Below are 19,524 nucleotides of genomic sequence, written 5' to 3' on the forward strand. Positions count from 1 at the left end.
TAAGAACTTCTACCAAAATGGGAAGTGGGTCAGAACCTGTGCAACATGCCCATGCTATAATCGCCCTTATCATGACCCCTTATTCCACTTTCTCTACTGAAATCTTAGCTTGTGTCCGGAGAAATTTTCACAAGTGAATTTAGTTCAGTTTATCTCTCATTATATTTATTTTAAGAGAGGATGTGTCATAAAGGGTTTCCTTAGTTAATTTTGTTGTTGTCTTTTTCTTTTAATCATACCTAAGTGGTGTTGAGATGGAGATCAAACTAATAGATCCGTTCCTCCTGATTTAATGCCGTTGCTTTCTTCCTTTCCCATGAGTGATCCCTTTGGAAAAATCTTCTGTTGTCATCGATTTGTTGATAGTTACAACTTAAGCCAAATTATTCAAGAGATTTGAAAAGAAAGAAGGTTAATCTGGATCTAAGCTGCAGTCAGTCTCTTGTGCTCTTGATTGTCCCGGGACAGCTGTGTGGCATCCACACGTGCTGTTCTTTCTCATTCTGCAGATGGATGCTTCCACCTTCCCTTAGCTGTTCTGTTCATTCTACTCCATTGCACAGTCAGGTCTCCTGCTCTGTGTCTTCCTCTTCCTCTTCCTGATGTTATACACAACTGTATATTCTGAAGAGCCAACCTGGGCAACTCTGCTGACTACTTTGTAAAAATATCTTCTGCCACTGTAAAGTAGTTAACTTAGGAAACTGCCAAATCAAATCAAGAATAGTTTTTAAAGAAAAATTCCCAATCCCAACCCAATTAAAATCCACAGAAAGTATCTATTGTAACCATGTGCCATTTGAAAAATGTTGATTTTTTTTTGTTTGTTTCTTCTAAGTATGACATGAAAATGATTCTCTCCATTTCCTCATATGGTCATATTTTCATTGTCCTATTTTGATCTCTGTTACTATGATAAAACACTCTGACCAGAAGCAACTTGGGTAGAAAAACTTCATCTTACACTTCCAGGTCATAGTCCATCATTGAAAGACATCAGGGTAGAACCATGGAGGAAAGGTGCTTGTGGGCTCATTGTCTTATGCTTAGCTGGCTTTCTTACACAGCCCTGGACCACCCACCTAGGTAATGATGCTCCCCATAGTAAGGTGGGCCCTCCTGCATCAATTAACAATCAAGACAATCCCTCACAGATACACATACAGGTCAGTCTGATCTAGGCAATCCCTCTATGAGGCTTCTCCTCTAAGATAACTTTAGGCAGTATCACATTAACAGTGGAAGCTAACCATTAGGACATCCAATATTGTCAGATATGAGGGCATGTATTGTTCTGGTATGGAAAGTAAGTTTCCTGTTGTCATTGACCATTAATATCAGTTGTATTTTTTGTAGCTAACTTCCTGAATTTTCTAAGTGAATAATAAAAGTTCTCTTTTACTTTTTATTATTTGACAGTTCATACATTTATACAATACATTTAAGTCCATTTTACCTCCATCCCACTTCCTTTCTTTCCCACTGGAACCCTTTTCCTAAGAAGTTCCTCACCCACTCTCCTGTCTTCCTTTTGTACATGGTCCACAGAGTTTACCTGGAGTTCCTTGACTGAGCATGGTGGGAGGGTTTCAATTTTTTTGAATTTATTTTCTTGTTGTTGCATCCTAACCAAAGCTTCCCCTTCTTCACCACCATTCACTCCTCCATTGTTTCTCTTCCAGTACAGGTGAGCATCCCCTGGAGGTCCATCAGCCGTGGTATATCAAGCTGCACTGAGGCCAGGCACCCCATCCTCAAGCAAGGGTGGATGAGGCAATCTGACAGGAGGAATGGGTCCCTAAATCAGGCAACAGAGTCAGAGACATCCCTCGCTTTCACTGCTAGGAGTTGGTGGGAGGTTATTTAACAGGTCAAGGGCAACTTTCCAGTTGTGACACCACTGAATAAAATGACATCCTCCCCAACAGCCATTAACTGTTGATATTCCCTCAGGGAATATTGTGGCCTCATATGGCACCACCTTCTCCATAATGAATTGTTGGGGGACCTGATCTTGTGCAGGTGTTGTGCCGACTTTCACAGCTGCAGTGTTATGAGTATAGTGGCCATGCCATATCCAGAAGACATCTTTTTCTTTCCCAACTCCCCATCTTCTAGCTCTTACACCTTCTCCATCACCCGTGTCACCATATTTCCTGAGATCTGGAGGGCGGTGTATGACTGCTCATTTAGAGCCGAGGATACCACCGTCACTTATCCTTACTGCTTTGGCCTGTTATGGTTCTCTGTGTTACCTGCCTGCAGTGAGCTTCTATAATGATAGCTTGGAGCAGTGCTAATCTCAATGGTGAAGCAGAGCTGGGCAAGAATGAAAGTACTTTCCAATTTTCCCCTTGACATTATAATATAGAAAATGAAAAACATCACTCACAATGGTATTTCCATTTATTTATACACATGCTTCTGTTTATGTGTGTTTCAGGAAAGCAACTGTAATATTTACAAACATGTATATTGGAAAATGTTCTCTGGATGTTTTCCTTAAACCTAACGGGGATATGTCCATATTTTTTCTTAATATGTTTTAAATCTGTTTATAACAACTTACTTCAGCCCTAAGCTGGGAAATCAAACATTTTCCTCCTTCTTGAATGTTTATCTGTGTACCTTCCCAGAAACAAATCCAAGAAACTAGAGGGCATCTAGTAAAGACAAGGAAAGATGTAAATGTTTTACAGAAGAGATAAGAGCTGTATTAGAGAGGTCGTGCTGTGTTTAGAGAAAAGGAGAAATAGCTTGTGTGCCTTTCTTTGAAATGCATCTCTCACCATAGGCAGCATCTAAGGACTGCTTCCTGTTCCCTGCATGAAGGATGTTCGGCTCCATGTTTCAGAGTTTCCTAATCTGTTTCTTCTTACCTACCAGCTTTACTAAACTTAGTTGGGTTGTCTTGTATCACTACTGCATTTATGCCAAAAGAGATGAAATGAATTTTTTTTATTTAAGCATTTGCAGAGAATAAATGGAAGAGTATACCTCTTCAGTGCTTGGATGTCATAAATTGAGCCAGGCATTTTTAAAGTAGTGTGGCATGTTTTCACAGAAAACAGCTGAACTAATGTAAAGATTCCTTTAAAAAGACTTTGCTTGCTAAAGCATTTTTCTAGCATGTAGTTGAATATACGTTCTGTTGCAACAGCAGTGTGAATTTTCTGTTTATCGTTAACATTGCTCCACTTAGAACAGTGGAGTTTTGATAAATAAGGTAGTTTGAGTCCTTGCAATGATTTGTATTTAATATTTTCTCTCTTTTTCTTTATGTCTCCACAGAAGTTCATGATGAAGGTGAGGCCTTGATCTTCTGGTGTGTGTGTGATAGTTCCTGTCTTAGTATGGGTATATGTGATAATTCATGTCTCCTAGTGTGGGTATATGTAATACTTCCTATATTTTAGTATGGCTATATGTATTATATATAGTCTTCCTTCCTTCCTTTCTTCCTTTCTTCCTTTCTTTCTTTCTTTCTTTCTTTCTTTCTTTCTTTCTTTCTTTCTTTCTTTCTTTCTTTCTTTTTGACTTTTTGAGATAGAGCTTTTATGTGTAGTCCTGGCTGTCCTGGAACTCACTTTGTAGACCAGGCTGGCCTCGAATTGAGAGATTCACTTGCCTCTGCCTCCCAAGTGCTGGGATTAAGGACATGTGCTGTAGTATTGCTTATGTATGGTCAAAGGCAATATTCCATAAATTTTAGGATGGCTATATATAGTATTTTATAAGTTTTAGGATGGTTATACAAACTTGCTTTATGTTTGCACAATAACTTTCCTTTAAAAAATTTTAAATGAAATCAAATATTTAACATTTAAATGTGAATCATCTGTTTTGGTTTTATGATTTAAATAAGTTTTGATACTTTGGGGTTGTATAGCACCAAATTAAGTTTAATTAGTCATCTTTAGGGATTTCTTTCATTAAAGTATTTTTCAATTGTTACTTGATTAGAATGCTACCTTTGTAGGGATTCTGGCTGTTTTGCTTTTGGAAGACACTTATGTGAATCTCATGGGACCTTACATTGGGAAATGAGAAGAAGTTCCATATTAGTTACTTTTCTGTTGCTGTGATGAAATGCTGTGACCAAGGCAACTTATAGAAGAGAGAGTTTGTTTTAGCTCATGGTTCCAGAAGGCTGGAGTCTGTCATAGTGGGAAGGCATGGCAAGCAAGCTGCAGGCATGGTACCTGGAGCAGGGACTTGGGAGATCACATTCAACCATAAACATGAAGCAGAGGATTAACTGCAAGCAGGGTGATGCTATGTCCTCTCCAGGCTTGCCTCAAGTGACATTCTTCCTCTAGCAAGGCTACATAACTGAAACCTCTTCCAACAGTGCCGCCAACTGGAGGTCAAGTGTTTAAATACTCCAGCCTCGGTGGAACATTTCTTATTCAAACCACCACAGGCATCAATAACTACATATTTGTTCTAGAAAAGAAAGTAATTTATCCCTATTTTATTTCTCAACTAACTTAGAAATTGGAAGCCCTTCAAAGGAGACATCTCAAGAGGTTAAAGCACATGATAATGGCATTGAAGGAAGAAGTTGAAGACAGAAAGAGGAAAATGAAGTTGAATTTTTTTGGGTAGTTTCAGCCACATTATCCTATAATTATTCAAGAAGCTTGTTGTTTTATGCTAAAACCTCAGAAACAATAAAGATATCTATTTGTATTCAGTTAATAAATACTTAATACAATTTGTAACCTGAAGAAACATCATTTTAAAGATAGAAATTTCTGGAAATATGGATGAAAATTTGGATATGGATTAAAAAGGAAAGAAATGAGACAGTTCTCTTGCACATCTATTGACTGAGTTAGTTAAGGCTTTCATTCCCATCCCAAATCCCAGGGTAGGAATTGTTGCCTTTTCCAGGTTGACCCTATTCACTAATAGTAAAGACCATGAGACTGCTGATTAGATGACAGAGCCTAGTATTTATTTCTTTGAAGCTACCTCTTACCAAAGATGTAGAACATCTTTGAAAATATGTCACTCAGCTCTTATTTTTCAGTAGAAAACACTGGTGTATGATAAGGAAAGGGTGCTACATGCTGTATTACATCTATCATGACATGTGTTTTGGTTGTGTAGATATGATAAGCATGAAAATATGAATATATGCCATTTCTTGCAGATATTAATAGTGACCTTGGGTTGCAAAAATTCAGTTTTTGTTTTTGCTGAATATGCATTTACTATATTTATTGAATCATTGCCTGCTAACCCTGACCTCTAAACCATGCTGTATTCACAGGTGCATACACTCATCAACCAAATTATTTACCCCCAACTCCTTTGCAGGAGCTGACTTGTAAAATGGTTCAGATAGAAACATGAGGTTGGCCACTTAAATCCAGATGTCATGCCTCTATGACAGAATTGAGTTCTGATTTCTCTTAAGGGTGGGACAGAATTCATCACATTAGATATTGAGGAAAGGTTGGTGTCTCATTAAACAGAGCACACACATGTGATTAGGGCAGTTTGCACCACTTAGTAGGATGAACAGGATCAGTTTTTATCTTGTAATCCTGATACACAGCCAGGTGGATGTGTACTTGTTATGGGAACCTGTTTGTGATTGCTGGTGCCAGGGTTCTTGTGTTGGTGTTATCTAACTCATGGTAGTTTGTTCAGGGGACTTGTGGTTTCCACACTAGCACAGGCAAGAGGCTGGCCACTTACCATCAAGCCACTATTTGCTCAATGTTTTACTGGGTTGGCCAAGCTAGGCGTCTTGTTAGAATCATTCTTGGTATTTTTGTGGGGTTCAGGACTTAAGGATTGCAGGACTGTTAGAGAATTTTTTGTAGCTGGGACTCACATTTGGCTGGAAATGGCAGACCCCACCAGGCCCTGATGCCCCTGGGTGAGGCTCCTTTTACCTCCAGTTATTCTTAGACCTTGGGCAAGGTTGGGCAGAGAGGCATTTTCTCTGAAGATTTTCCTCCATGAAACAACTAATTTTTCTTTATTCCTGATGTTAATATTTGTACATATACTTAAATGTTTCTCCACTTAAATATCTGAACACTGTGAAAGAAATCTTATTACAGATTATCCTTGCTGTGTATAATGTCTGTTTCCAGGCCATGGTTCTGTATCACAGGATTTCTAGAGTTCCATGACACATGACAGCCACCCAGGGGTATAGAAGATTAGTGAACCACATTTCCTTCCTTCCCCTGTTCCCCTCCCTTTGTTTTTTCACTCTCTTCCTCCCTCCTTTCTTCCTTTTTTCTGCCCTCCCCTCTCCCTATTCCTCTCATCCCTCCTCTCGACTCTCCCTCATCTCCTCTCCCAGCCTCTCTCCTCCCATCCCCTTCCCCCTTTTATCCCTTCCTTCTGTCCCCCTCCTTCAGAATTGTACCCAGGACTTGCATGTGATAATCCTTGTTACCCTACCACTGAGCTTCTTTGCAGCTCTGATTTCATTTTTTACGAAAGCCTCACAGAATGACAGCTTTTAATCAGACTATCAGAGTGTTTCTGTACAGAGGAAGGGTTCTGTGTCCACCCTGGTTTAGTATCACACAGCTTTGAAAGTGGCATGACATAGTATAGCCATACTTAAGATGTTTAGATATTATATTTTATAGTTAGTGAATTTAATGGCTTTGATATCAATAATATAAAAGATAGATTAATAAGCCAGTATATATTGCAATCATGTATTTTTAAAAATATCGAGCCTAAAAAACAGCACTGAAGGTTGAATATAGAACCAGCAATATTCATGTATTGGTAAACCACTGTTATTGGTCTTCATCATTACCATTCAGATTTTATATTTATGTGGGTTTTTTTGTGGCTACAAATTTAAGCTTATGACAGTAATACATCAAGTGCAGCTGTAGAAATCCAGCTGTTCTCCTGTCCCACAAAGTGGAAGAGATAGATAGCCCCTATGACTGTTTCTCTAAAGAAATATAAGTGTAGCCAGGCGGTGGTGGTGCAAGTCTTTAATCCCAGCACTCAGGAGGCAGAGGCAGGCGAATCTTTGTGAGTTTAAGGCCAGCCTGGTCTACAGATTGAGATCCAGGAAAGGTGCAAAGCTACACAGAGAAACCCTGTCTCGAAAAACCAAAAAAAAAAAAAAATGTAAGTGTAGAATGTACATTGAGTTCACACCCAAGTGTGGACACTGACACTTTAGTTTACAATGTGATTTCCTCAGGAGGACATTTTTTACTTGGTCCTAGAAATGTAAAGGCCCACAAAGGGCCAGCAATGCTAAATTTGTCTTACAATGACTTGTGAACTTTACATGAGAATTTTTCTTTTTTTAGATGACATTCAGAAGTATTACTTAGGTTTCATTTGAAAGTTGGGACATTTTTATCCACTTATCTCTTATGGATTTATTTTACATTATTCTGTAATATTGAGTCTGTCAGTCATCTCTATGGGAATGAGATCAGCACCCCCCACCTAGAACTGGGATAACCATTTTCACAGGTCTTTTTAAAAAGTCAGATTTTACCTTTCATTAAATCATGGGGTCTCTTAAATTACAAATCCCATTAAGAGAGGATGGTCACCCCAAATACAGAATTTCATTACCCTACCCCCTCTTCTTTCTCAAGCACCTTAATTGAGGTAGGGGGCATGTATGGTATATGTTTTTGCACACATACACCACAGGCAGGTATATGTCCTTGTACACATACACCACAGGTAAATGTATGCCTTTGTACACATACACCGTAGGTAGGTATATGCCTTTGTACACATATACCATAGCTAAGTGTATACCTTTGTACACATATACCATAGGTAGGTGTATCCCAGTACTTTTGTTTCACTCTTTCTTACTGAACTTTCTATGAAGACAGAAGAAAAATGTGTTGACCTAGTTCTTTACTCATTCATGATTCTCCTCTTCTCTACCTTTCTTCTGTCCTTTCCATAGACTGCTCAAGGTGGAGGCCACCGGACACTCCTCTATGGACATGCCATATTGCTACGCCATTCCTACAGTGGTATGGTGAGTGAACATCTTGACTGGTCTAGAGTCAGATAGACTGTCTAGAATGTTGAGGGTATCATTTCAGTAATGATAGTAATGAGTTTGAATAGATATGTTCTTTAATACCCTAGTATCTTGTTTAGTTTTCTCATTTATAAGATGAAGGTTAGATTAATACATATCAGGTATGGCTCCTAGGCTCCTATTTTCAGTGCCTTTGATAGTTTTTTTTTTTTTTACTTAGAAACTGTATGGCCGTGGCAGGCTTCTTGCTATCTAGTTCTTATATCCTAAATTAACCCACTTCTATAAGTCTATATCTTCCCATGTGGCTCATGGCTTACCAGTCTCTTTACATCTTACTTCTCATGGCAGTGGCTGGCAGCATCTCCTGACTCAGCCTTCCACCTCCCAGAATTCTCCTCTCTGCTTATCCCACCCTTCCTGCCTGGCTCATGGCCAATCAGCGTTTTATTTATCAATCATTCAGAGCAACACATTCACAGCATACAGAAAGACATCCCTAGCACTTCCCCTTTTCTTTTTTTCAAAAAGGTTTTAACTTTAACATAATAAAATTACATATAACAAAACAATTATAAAGCAAGAATTACAGTTCTAATATCTAGTCTATTTGTATGATAGATTTTTAATATATGTAGAAAAGCAAATTTTAGGAAGAGGCAAATATAAAATCCAAATGCTATTTTCCATTTCTAATTTTGTTTCAACTATTAATTCATAAGTGCATTAAAATATCCAGATCCAAGGGATCTGACACCCTTTTGTGGCATCCAAGCTTACCTTCATTCATATGCACATACATATACATAATGTAAAAAATATCAAAATAAAACAAAATATCTTTTGGAAAAATAAGATAAAATACTATCTGTGGAGATCCATAGAGCCTCTTGTCTGTCATCTTGAGAGGGAGTGCTTTGCAGTCAAGATGGAGAGTGAGTCTCCAGGTCAGTTTGATTCCACAGCCCTAGGATCTTGACTTCCAACTGCTGTGCCAGCTCATCCAGCCCATTCCTCCATCTCCCTTCATACACCTGCGGACACCATTTAGCCAGATGTGCCATATTCCATAAAAGAGTTGCTTAGTGTTGGCATTAACCACTCAGGCCTTTGGGAAGGGGGTCAGCCTTGCTTAGTTCCCACCATTGTTTCTGAATTTTCTTTGCTGGAGCCCCTTCTCACTGGCAAAGTACTTGTTTCACACAGATGGTCCGGTATTTTAAGCTCATACCACATTCATCTTAGTGTCCTCATTCTTCTGTCACTTAATAAGGTGTTTGAAGTTGGGGGCAGGGAAGTTGGCATGAAAAATGATCTAAACTTTATATCTAAGAATAGATACACTTAAGATAATCTAAAGATGGAGGGAATGAGGCGGTTCAGTTGAGATAGTCAGAGTCCCCCGAGAGAAATGTGTTTGTGGATGTTCGTGTTGCCCTCCTTTTAGCAGGATGAAGAACTGCATGCCCAAGTAGATTCTGGGTGTTTCTTTTATGAAAACTAAAGTAGAAGATAAAAGTGACTAGTGTTCAGGTTTCTTTTGGGGACAGCATTTTGATGTTAGATCATGTTGTACATTTGCAGAGGACCATGACTATCACATGAGGGGAGAGATATACAAACATGTCCCGGTCACTTTTCTCTCTGTACTGACAGAGTTCATTTCCCTAGTCTCTTGTGAGGGGCAAAGGTCTGCCTTTCCTTATTCCTGTTGCTTTGAAGGCCTGCTGTGCAAGTGATGCTTTGCATCCAATGTTAGGAGGTCTCCGCTTCTCACAGAATCAAAATTTTAGAGAAACACTAATCAGAGATAGACCGATAGCAGCTTACTTGTCCAAATTGGACTCTGATATGACTGTACACATTTTATAATAATTTAATTTTAGTTAGCATATAAATTATAATATATCTGCACTTATATACACGTGTACATTATGCTTTGTTCTCACTCACCTCCCTCACCGCTGTCCCTCCTCTGCCCTTCCTGGTCTTCTTTCCTCCAAATGGTCCCTTTTTCTGCTTTCATGTCACATAGAGCCTATTGCTCTCTCTTACTTCCTCTCTCTTCTCCATTTACACCTCCCCATCTTTCTCATAGTCCCTCTCTACTTCATGCATTCATACATCACCCATCACCCTATTCAGGATGGCTGTCATCAAAAAAAATAATAGCAAATGATAGTGAGGATATAGAAAGGCAGGAACCTTTATGTGCTGATTGTGATAATGTAAACTTGTGCAGCCACCATGGAAATCAGTGTGGAAGTACTTCCAAAAAGCTAAAAATAGAGTGACCATGTGACTCAGCTCTACCATGTGTGGGTATGTGCCCATAAGATTCTAAGTCAACAGACCATAGATGTACTTGCTTATCCATGTCTATTGCTGCATTAATAATGGTAGCTTCAGTAGGACTGTCCACATTTCGTGGTGATGACTGATCTTGTATTTTTAGTATCTGTGCTGTCTCTCCACCTCCCGGTCTTCCACTGACAAACTGGCCTTTGATGTTGGTCTTCAAGAAGACACTACAGGTGAGTACCTGGTACTGTAATGGAACCCTACTCAGAGCGAGTCTGGCTAGACATGGTCAGAGACACATGCGGTGGCTGTTTGTATAATAAAGTCAGGAAAGTGATTTTCTCTTTGACAATTTTGGTAGAGTGGGAGAATGTATTTTTCCTTCTGGTTGATTATTCCTATGTGATTGGTTAGATATAAAATTTTGACAGCATATCCTTACTTGTGGGTTGAGAGAGAAAAAGTCAATGCATACTGCATGATGGACTGGCTGTGGGGAAGCTTGCTGATGTTCGCTGAACAGTTTGTAAAGTATCACTGCGTGACTTTTAATCATTCATCTTCAAACATTCTTAGGTATAATATAATAGTGTGCTCAATGTTAGCACTCAAACACAAAAGTATAAAATGAAATTCTTTGTTGCTTTGCCTCCAGGGCTCTGCTGTGCTGTGTGTCCAAAAAGACAGCTGTTTCCCTATTTTGGAAACAATGAAAAAGGTTTATACAAACACATTTATCCTTCCGTAAAATCCAAATATGAGAGCACAAGGTTTTCTGTGTTCTTGTTCTTTGTCATCTGCCTCTACGTTGACTCACTGTACCCCAATTAGAGCATTTTGTCTTTTACAATGAGCAGGCATGACTTCTGGAATGAAACTTTAGTAACAGAGATAGGGATGTAACTCAGTGGTAGAGCACTTGCCTACCATGTGATGAGTCCTGGGTTCAATTCTAAATGTCAAAAAAATAAAATTAGATGCCAAGTAGAAAAAGGGATGGAAGGAGAGAATCCAACTTTTATGTTGTTCTTCCCTGTTCACTCCATTTTACCTCTTTAAAAAAATAGTTCTCAATGAAGATGTTGTTCAGTGATAGAGTGTTGACAAATGTAATGCCCTGGATTCTATCCCCAACACCATGAACCAAATGAAACTCATGTAACACACATGCACAAAGTTTCTGGGAGCTGTACTTAGCACAGTGTAACTACTGATTACAGTTTTATGTCCTGCAATCTTCAGCAAGCAAGAGGGAAAGAACTGAAATCTTTTCTCCACACACAAAGATTATACATGCCTGAGGAGAGGTCTTCATCCTGATGTAAAGTTCAGATAGCAAAACAGTACATGGTACCCACATGTAAGGTACAAGTTTACATTCTGTATTGTCATTAAAAATGGTTTTTCATATTAGCCAAACTTTTACAAAATAACAGAGATGATAATGAAAAAATATTTATAATGAGCCCAGTTAACTTTTGATAATCCTGGGCCTAAAAAGATAAATATAATATTCAGATATTTTACTTTATATTATATAAATTCAGTTCTGTGTTTTTCTAGTTTCTCAGTTTTTTTTCTTAATGTATTTTAGAAAATAGTTAAGTAAAAAAATCTTGAGTTTGCACACCAAAACACGTGATCTGGGCCATGTATTTATATACTGAGCTAATTTCATGACAGAGTAACACAGCGGCCAATCCCCCTATCCAGAGTCCTCCCCTACACCCTGAGCCTTTACTCTACCCTGCTTTCTCCCCAGCTTCTCCTTTTTTGTGAAGTACTGAAGAGCCATGGCATTTGTCCTTTATTTTCTGTTTGCCTTCACCAGAATAAAAGAAGGCAGATGATCTTTTTTTTATGTTGATGAATTTTCAACTGCTGAAGCAATGACTGAGAAACAGTGGAGACACTGTCAGTGTTTGGGTGAATGAATGAAAATGTGGATCCAGTGAATGGGAATGAAGAATTCTGCCTGGTGATGTGCAGCTAAGACTGGCTTGAGTGAGAACATCTTAGGCCCAGATTTGATATTGACCATGAGTTCCTAGGATGTATCCCAGATGAATTTACTCATTGATTAATTGTTGAGCTACAGTGTGATGACAGGACCTGGGAAAACCCCAAGGAACAAAAGGCACACATGTTCTGGCACTGGGGAGTAAGTTAAGAAAAAGAAATATTATAGAAAAATAATAAAGGGCAGGCAAGATGGCTGAGCAAGCCCAACAGTCTGGATTTGATCCCCAGATCCCATATAGCACAAGGAGCAAGCTGCCCCCCGATAGTCGTGTGCATGCTATGGTTTGTGGTATACAAATGCAAGTAAATAAAAATGAAATAAACTTAAAAAAAGAAAAATAATAAAGCTTGGTAAAGGCGGAGAATGGCACTTGTAGATGATGGGTACCACCAGAACACAGTTGGAGTTGTCAGAGAGGATGAGTGAGTTCGGGACTTCACAGGAACTGTGGGTGGGCTGCCTTTCCGCTTTTGGTGTGGGTGATGGGACTCAGAAGGCAGGAGGATGTGTGCTTTGTGCTGCCACTTGGCTTACTTTAGATGTATTTGTTTTAATGTACACCCAGCTCTTCTAGTGCATCTTTCTGTACTATGAGTCTCTTAGATGAATAAGAACTAATGCATTTTAAAAGGAAATAAAGCAGAGCAGCGGAGACAGGATAATGAGATCTTTAAGATAGCAATCCTTTGTGTCAGTTTTTAATCAACAAACGAACGTTTATAATGCAACTACCCCAACAGAAAAACCTCAATTCCTTTTGATGAAAATCATGTAAAAAGTAGATTTATTTTTAGAGAGTAATGTAACAAGATTGCTTAAGGAATGACATCACCCTGACTAGCAGACATATCTAGGCTTATGTTAACCCATGTAAATAAACTGTCATTTTCCAGCAATTCTTATTGAAAAAAGATACCAAACTATCGCATCCATTTCCCATTAGGAGAAAGTTTGCATTTCTCTTTGTCCTACCCTAAGTGAATGTGGCTGAGTTCTTTTGATTTTCAGAATCTAAGAGATTAGTTTGCGTAACATCACGTATTTCTGAAAGTCCTGTGAGTGGTATCACCTGAAGAGGAAATGGATCTTAGGTTAACTGCATCTTCTCCATGTTTCGATTCTATCACTCACAGGGGAGGCTTGCTGGTGGACCATACATCCTGCCTCTAAGCAGAGATCAGAGGGAGAAAAGGTGCGGGTTGGAGATGACCTCATCTTGGTCAGTGTGTCTTCTGAAAGGTACTTGGTAAGTGTGGGAACAGGACTGAGGACTTGACGCCTTGCTGAGAGATGGATCTATGAAATGATGCTTCCTAGGAAGTGTGCTTATGAACAAGCAAAGCTAGGGAGGTGGCTCACAAAAGCCTGGGTCTCTATCTGGTGAGCTATAAATATCTCCCCAGAAGAGGAGACTTCTGTGGCCTGAGGGGGAGGGTGGCTCCTTGGGTCTGTTGAGCAGGCTTCCCTCCAGACCTTGATACGCATATTCATGAGGCTGATGGTGCCTGCTCCTGGATCCTTTTATTAACAGATGTAAAAGGAGTCTAATCAGGAGTTTCAGATTCTGTGGTCTTTAATTTGTGCCCCACATAAAGGCTGTATCAATCGGGTACTCATTCCACGTTTTGATGCTTAGGAAAAGTAATTGACTGTGTGAGAGATACTTTAAGCAGCAGCTTGGCTGCCTTCATGCCTGGATTCAAAGGGTAAGGGCTAAGCATAGGAAAATGAAGACGTTACTTAGTCATTGAATGTAGTTTTTGATTTTTGTGGGAGGCAATTATGGATTTAATTTAACATATTTATTAGGCTGTAGTTTTCCTAATCTAAAGAGTAACTCTGTATAGAAGTTCATAGAAGAATGAAATCCATGAAATGGTAGAAGGGACAAGTATATAATATTCTTTGTTTTTTGTAATTTTATTTGTTTCTGATTTGAGAGAGGGTCTCACTATGTAGCCCAGGCTGGCCTTGAACTCATCATGTTTTTTAACCTCACCCTCCATTGCTGGCATGGTAGGTCTTCACCACCATACTCAGCTAAATATTATCTTTTTTTTTTTTTGCACTATTGGGTATTCATCCCAGGCCTCATGTATGGTAGGTAAGCACTCTACTACCGAGCACTCTCTAACTGGGGGAACAGGTCAGTCCATTGAGTGCTTATGTACATTCATGAAGACATGAGTTCAGATTCCAGAACCCATATAAGAAAAGCAGGGCATGGCAGTACACTTGTCTTCATTATGGTGAGGCAGGGACAGGCAGATTCTTGATGCTTACTGGCCAGCCTGCCTGGTCTACTTGGTAAGCTTCAGGTCAATGTGACCCTATCTCAATAACAGAGTGAATGTCATCTGAAGAGTGACTCCTGAGGTTGACTTCTGGCTTCCACATGTACATCACACATGTATACATACATCTGCATACACACATACAGGCACACGGACACACACATACCCCCAAGACTGTAACAGGGTGGGCTTGGTAATAAAGTCATTTTCAATGCACCAATGTGTTCATTTCATTATCAAGTGTTCCTAGGAAGAAGAACCTTGCTTGGTTTCCTGTGTACAAAGTGGTGGTGCTAGAGACAGGGGAATGGCTTAACAGGGCTTCCTGTCATGGACAGAAGAAGATGATTTACAGAGTGTCTTAAATAAATGTCTATTATGTGAAAGCAATGTCTGTATTCTGAGATGCTAATTTGGTTAAAAATGAATGAAAACTTTTGTCTCAAAACACATTGATTAAAGTGACTATAGAAAATTAAAACTCCCAGTATTTAACTTTTTCTTATTGGGTCTATGACTGTTGAGCTATTTTTCTTTCACTCTTGAGCTCAATTAAGGTTAATCCAACTGTTCCATTGGAACACTAATGGGGCTTGAAGCCCTTGCAGTGGTGAATTGATGGCTGGCTGATTTTCCTCCCTCCCATCTGCAAAAGCACCTCCTAAACAGAGAGGGTGCTGTGGTTGGGAACCCTCGGCCTGTCAGCCTTAAGTTGGACACAGGTCGATTCCCAAGGAATAAAGGGTCTTGGCTATAAGAATGGTTGTAAACTACTCACGCTACTTACGTTTGCTGTTCTAATTTGAAATGGCATCCTAATCTTTTCAAGAATATCCAGAAGGGTTTTTCTGTGCTCCTATTGGACAATTTGTCCTCTAAAGAGGCTTTTGCAAAGCAGCTTATGTGTAAGAGAAAGAACTTACCCTTGTGAAAGCAGGACAAGTTGGTGTTACTGACTTAGGATCTACTTCAAACGGAATAAAATAGGATAAGTCACATGAAACTTCATTTTTAGTGTGTCAGTTGTAAAATCTCTCTGGTCTGCACCAAAGTTTCCTATCTGTCTTTTCATTCTTGAAATGTTGATTTTTCTGTTGTTCAGGTCACTTGTAGACATTCAAAAATCTTATGACCCATAAAGCAATGCTCCAATAACTGATTGAAAATCAATCAGGGGTCTGGAGAGATAGCTCAGTGGTTAAGAGCTCTTGGTGCTCTTTCAGGGGATCCAGGTTCTGTGCATGTGTCATAGCGTGTATATAGAGGTCAGGGGACAACTTTCAGGAGTCAGTTCTGTCCTTCCACCATGTGGGTCCTGGGGATTGAACTCAGGTCAACAGTCTTGGTGGCAGACATCTTTACCTTCTGAGTTCTCGCTCTAGCCCTAGCTCCATATTTTATCAATGACAGACAACTAACACATGTTGTTTTCTGAGATTTAGAGATAAGATGCTGATGGTACCAGAAGAGACCTAACTCATGTCTTCAGGCTTGGCACCATGAGCCTTGACCCACCTGCTCAGCCATCTCTGTGATCTTTATCTGGGATTTTTAAATAAGAAATAAAAAGATATGTTGATTACGTGACAAATTGCTGAATGTCCTAAAGCTGCATAAATATACAACAGAAGGCAGGGGTCATTAATATTTACAAGTGATTTGTTATGTCATCCAGTTCAATTTGGGGGCCATCCCAAACACTTTGCCACTGAGCCATTAGGCCCAGCTCCTCCAATTCAATTTTAGTTAATTTACCTTGAGCCCCCCTTTCTCTCCCTGTGGCCCAGATGGTAGAGCCATCGAACATCATATTTAAAAAAGCATCCACATCTTTGTCCCCCATTTATCTTTACTTATTGTTTCCAAAGGGAAAAAAAAGCTGCAGCCTGAGGGCTAAGATGGCTTGTTTACTCATGTTTCTTGTCCCTGGATGCTAATTTATTTGGAATGCTGTATCACCAGGGCCCAAGTGCCTGACATTTAATAAGAGATAAATAAATGAATGAAAAATTGCATCAGACAAGGGCTGAATTCAAAGAATCTTAGAAAAATGTTGGGGCAATGGAACCTTCTGGCAATCTGATAAAGCATTCAGACCTGCTGTCACAATCAGCTTTTAGAATGCATCAAATAAATCCATAGGATTAGAAAGGAAATTAAAAGGTCAGAATATAACTCATAGGGTTTGAGTTAAGATCCCCAGGGAAAGCTGTGGGGCACGTAGGTCTTTGAGATTTTGTGTTTCTGTCATATAATATCTCATTCCCCCAAACATAAGTTTAGGATCAGCAGTTTTGATGGTCTCTGCTCTGCTGCTCCTAAACTGGAAACTACTTTTCTTTCCCACTTTTTCCCCCTTTTTGACGAATTGCTCAAATGATTCTTGTATATTTTAAAAGTTAAAATTCATGGGCTGGGAGTGATGGATCAGTGGATGATAGCTTGCTGAGTAAGCATGAATACATGAGTTCCATCCATCAGAACACATGTGTGAAAAGTCATGGCTGGAGAGATGACTCAGTGGTTTGGGTCACTATTACTCTTGTAGGAGACCCAGGCTTGTTTCCTTGCACCAACATGGTGGCTCACAACCATCTGTAACTCCAGTTCCAGGGAATTCAACACCCTCTTCTGACCTCTGTGGGAACCAGGCATGTATGTGGCACACACACACACACACAGACACACACATGGGGGGTGGGGCACAAAACACTCATGCATGTAAAATAAAATAAATCTAAAAGCTGGGTGTATGGTGGCACTTAGTGGGGAGGTAGACATAGGTGGATCCCTGGTACTTGCTGACTACCCAGCCTAGCCTACTTGCCAGGCCAATGAAAGACTCAAAAAACTTGGGCAGCACCTGAGAAACAAATGCTGAAGTTGTCCTCTGGTCTACACACACACACACACACACACACACACACACACACACACACACACACCCCAAATAATAAAGGTTGAAATAATTAACATTAGGTTAAAGGCGAGTGCGACCTGATTACCAGGAGCCCTGAGTCATGACACATGTCTTTACTACGGCTGAGACTGCCATCTTACACACTGTTGAGCCCAAGGCTGATTTTGCTTTCAGCCTATGCCATCATCTATCTCTGCTTTAAGGACAACTCATCTTGGTTTCAGCAGTTGGACTGTTGCTGCCTTCTGAATATTTAATAGCAATGGGCCTGGCTTGATGCTGTTCCTACTCAGATTTCTATTTTGCTGTTTAAGCAGCAAAATTAAGTAGAAGATTCCAGAGGCAATGCTTCCTGAGATGATTCCTTTTGAAGAGTAGGTTTCATTTAGATAATTCTCTATGGCTTCAGTATATTCTTAAGGACATAGTTAGAACTCTTCCTAACAGACTGGCACATTCCCATTTTTCTATTTCTCCCATGTGAGATTCATCTTTGTACTTAGGTCTCATTTACAGATCCCTTTCAGTTCCTCCACTCACTCATCACTCTTGCTGTGGGAGCTCCGGGCTGCCTGAAGTGGGAGCTCCTTGATCTGGCACCAGCCTTTGTCTGTAGGTCTGTCCTCTCTCCTCCTCAGTGTGTACCAGAGGCTTCAAAGAGAGGACTCTGCACGGTACTCTATGTCCTCAGGACTCTGCCCTTTGATTATGGTAATCTCTTGGCCATATTTTCCCTTTATCAGAGATTTTAGGCAGCCAGAGGGGCCTAGTCCACAACTGTGCCATGTAGTCTGATATATTAAAATGAAAAATCCAAACTGGCTCATAAGACATTTTTAGTATCCTTAAAACATTTATAGCCAAACCATTGACGTTATATTATACATGCTTAAATATGCAGTACGCATCTACGTGTTTGGAGACAATGTATCTCAAATAGGAGATCCAGGCCATGTGATCTCACTGCTTTCCTCAAAGCCTTTGCCATGAAAACTCTCTCCTCTCCCATGGCATCAATGTATCCCCTCCAGACCCAGCATGATGAAGCCTGTTTCAGTTGTTTGGTTGGAAATATTCCCTTTTGATAATTCCTGAAGCAGTTTGAATGTACTTTACATGTTTAAAAAATGTATTAATGCATGGCATTTTGTGTAGCTCACTTATCTCCCCCTACAAGATTTACAAGTACCCTTGGGGCCAGAAGTTCACTCTGATAATACTCAGAACAATGTTTTAGACAATACATTGAATGAATCCATGATGTATGAACAAATGGTTATCTGTCCTGAGTGTGTATGAACTTGCAGTTGGTTTAAAAGCAAAATAAATATAAGAATTATTACTGTGAATTATTTTTAGGAGTTTTGATAAACTATATATGCTGTATATATACACACACATATGTACAAATCTGTTTACTAAGTCATTGACAAAGAAATAACTCAGATTTTTTAAAATCTGTACTGGGGGCTGGGGAAATGGCTCAGTGAATGAAACGTTTCCCATGCAAGCAAGAGGACCTGAGTACCAATCTTCAGCAAGTACATAAAAAGCCAGGTACAGTGGCATGTGCCTGCAGTTCCAGAGATGGAGGTGGAGGGAGGAAGATCCCTGGAGCTCCCTCGCTAGTCAGTCTAAGTTAAATTGGTGAGGACTAGATTCAACAAGAGGCCTTGTCTCCAAAACATAGAGAGGTGACTGAAGAAGACACCCAACTTTTGCCTGTGTCCTCCATACTCTTGAGTGTTCACACATGAATACAAACAGACACACCATCATGTACACAAAGAGAAATGAATAAAGGTTGTTGATGAAATTATGCTGTTTAGATTTTAAAGGTCTGACCGGCACCTTCTCCTTGTGTATTGAGTAGCACTCTGGATGGTGAGAGGCACCTCTGTGAACCTCAATCAGGCAGCTTGAAGGGGGAGAAAGAAATGAATCAAAGAATTTGTTGTGTGTTAATCAT

At 39.7% G+C, this 19,524-nt stretch overlaps 1 protein-coding gene across 1 annotated transcript in view; it reads left to right on the forward strand.

The window, feature by feature from the left end:
* The window catches only part of Ryr2 (ryanodine receptor 2), a 415,387-nt gene that overhangs the window by 67,031 nt on the left and 328,832 nt on the right, over nt 1-19,524 (forward strand). Inside the window, exons 4-7 of the mRNA XM_059263016.1 lie at nt 3,292-3,306; nt 7,937-8,011; nt 10,473-10,551; nt 13,475-13,587. Coding sequence (XP_059118999.1) covers nt 3,292-3,306; nt 7,937-8,011; nt 10,473-10,551; nt 13,475-13,587 — 282 coding nt within the window. The remainder of the gene's footprint in view (nt 1-3,291; nt 3,307-7,936; nt 8,012-10,472; nt 10,552-13,474; nt 13,588-19,524) is intronic.

The sequence above is a fragment of the Peromyscus eremicus genome, chromosome 5, assembly GCF_949786415.1.
Source record: "Peromyscus eremicus chromosome 5, PerEre_H2_v1, whole genome shotgun sequence".
Lineage (NCBI taxonomy): Eukaryota > Metazoa > Chordata > Mammalia > Rodentia > Cricetidae > Peromyscus > Peromyscus eremicus.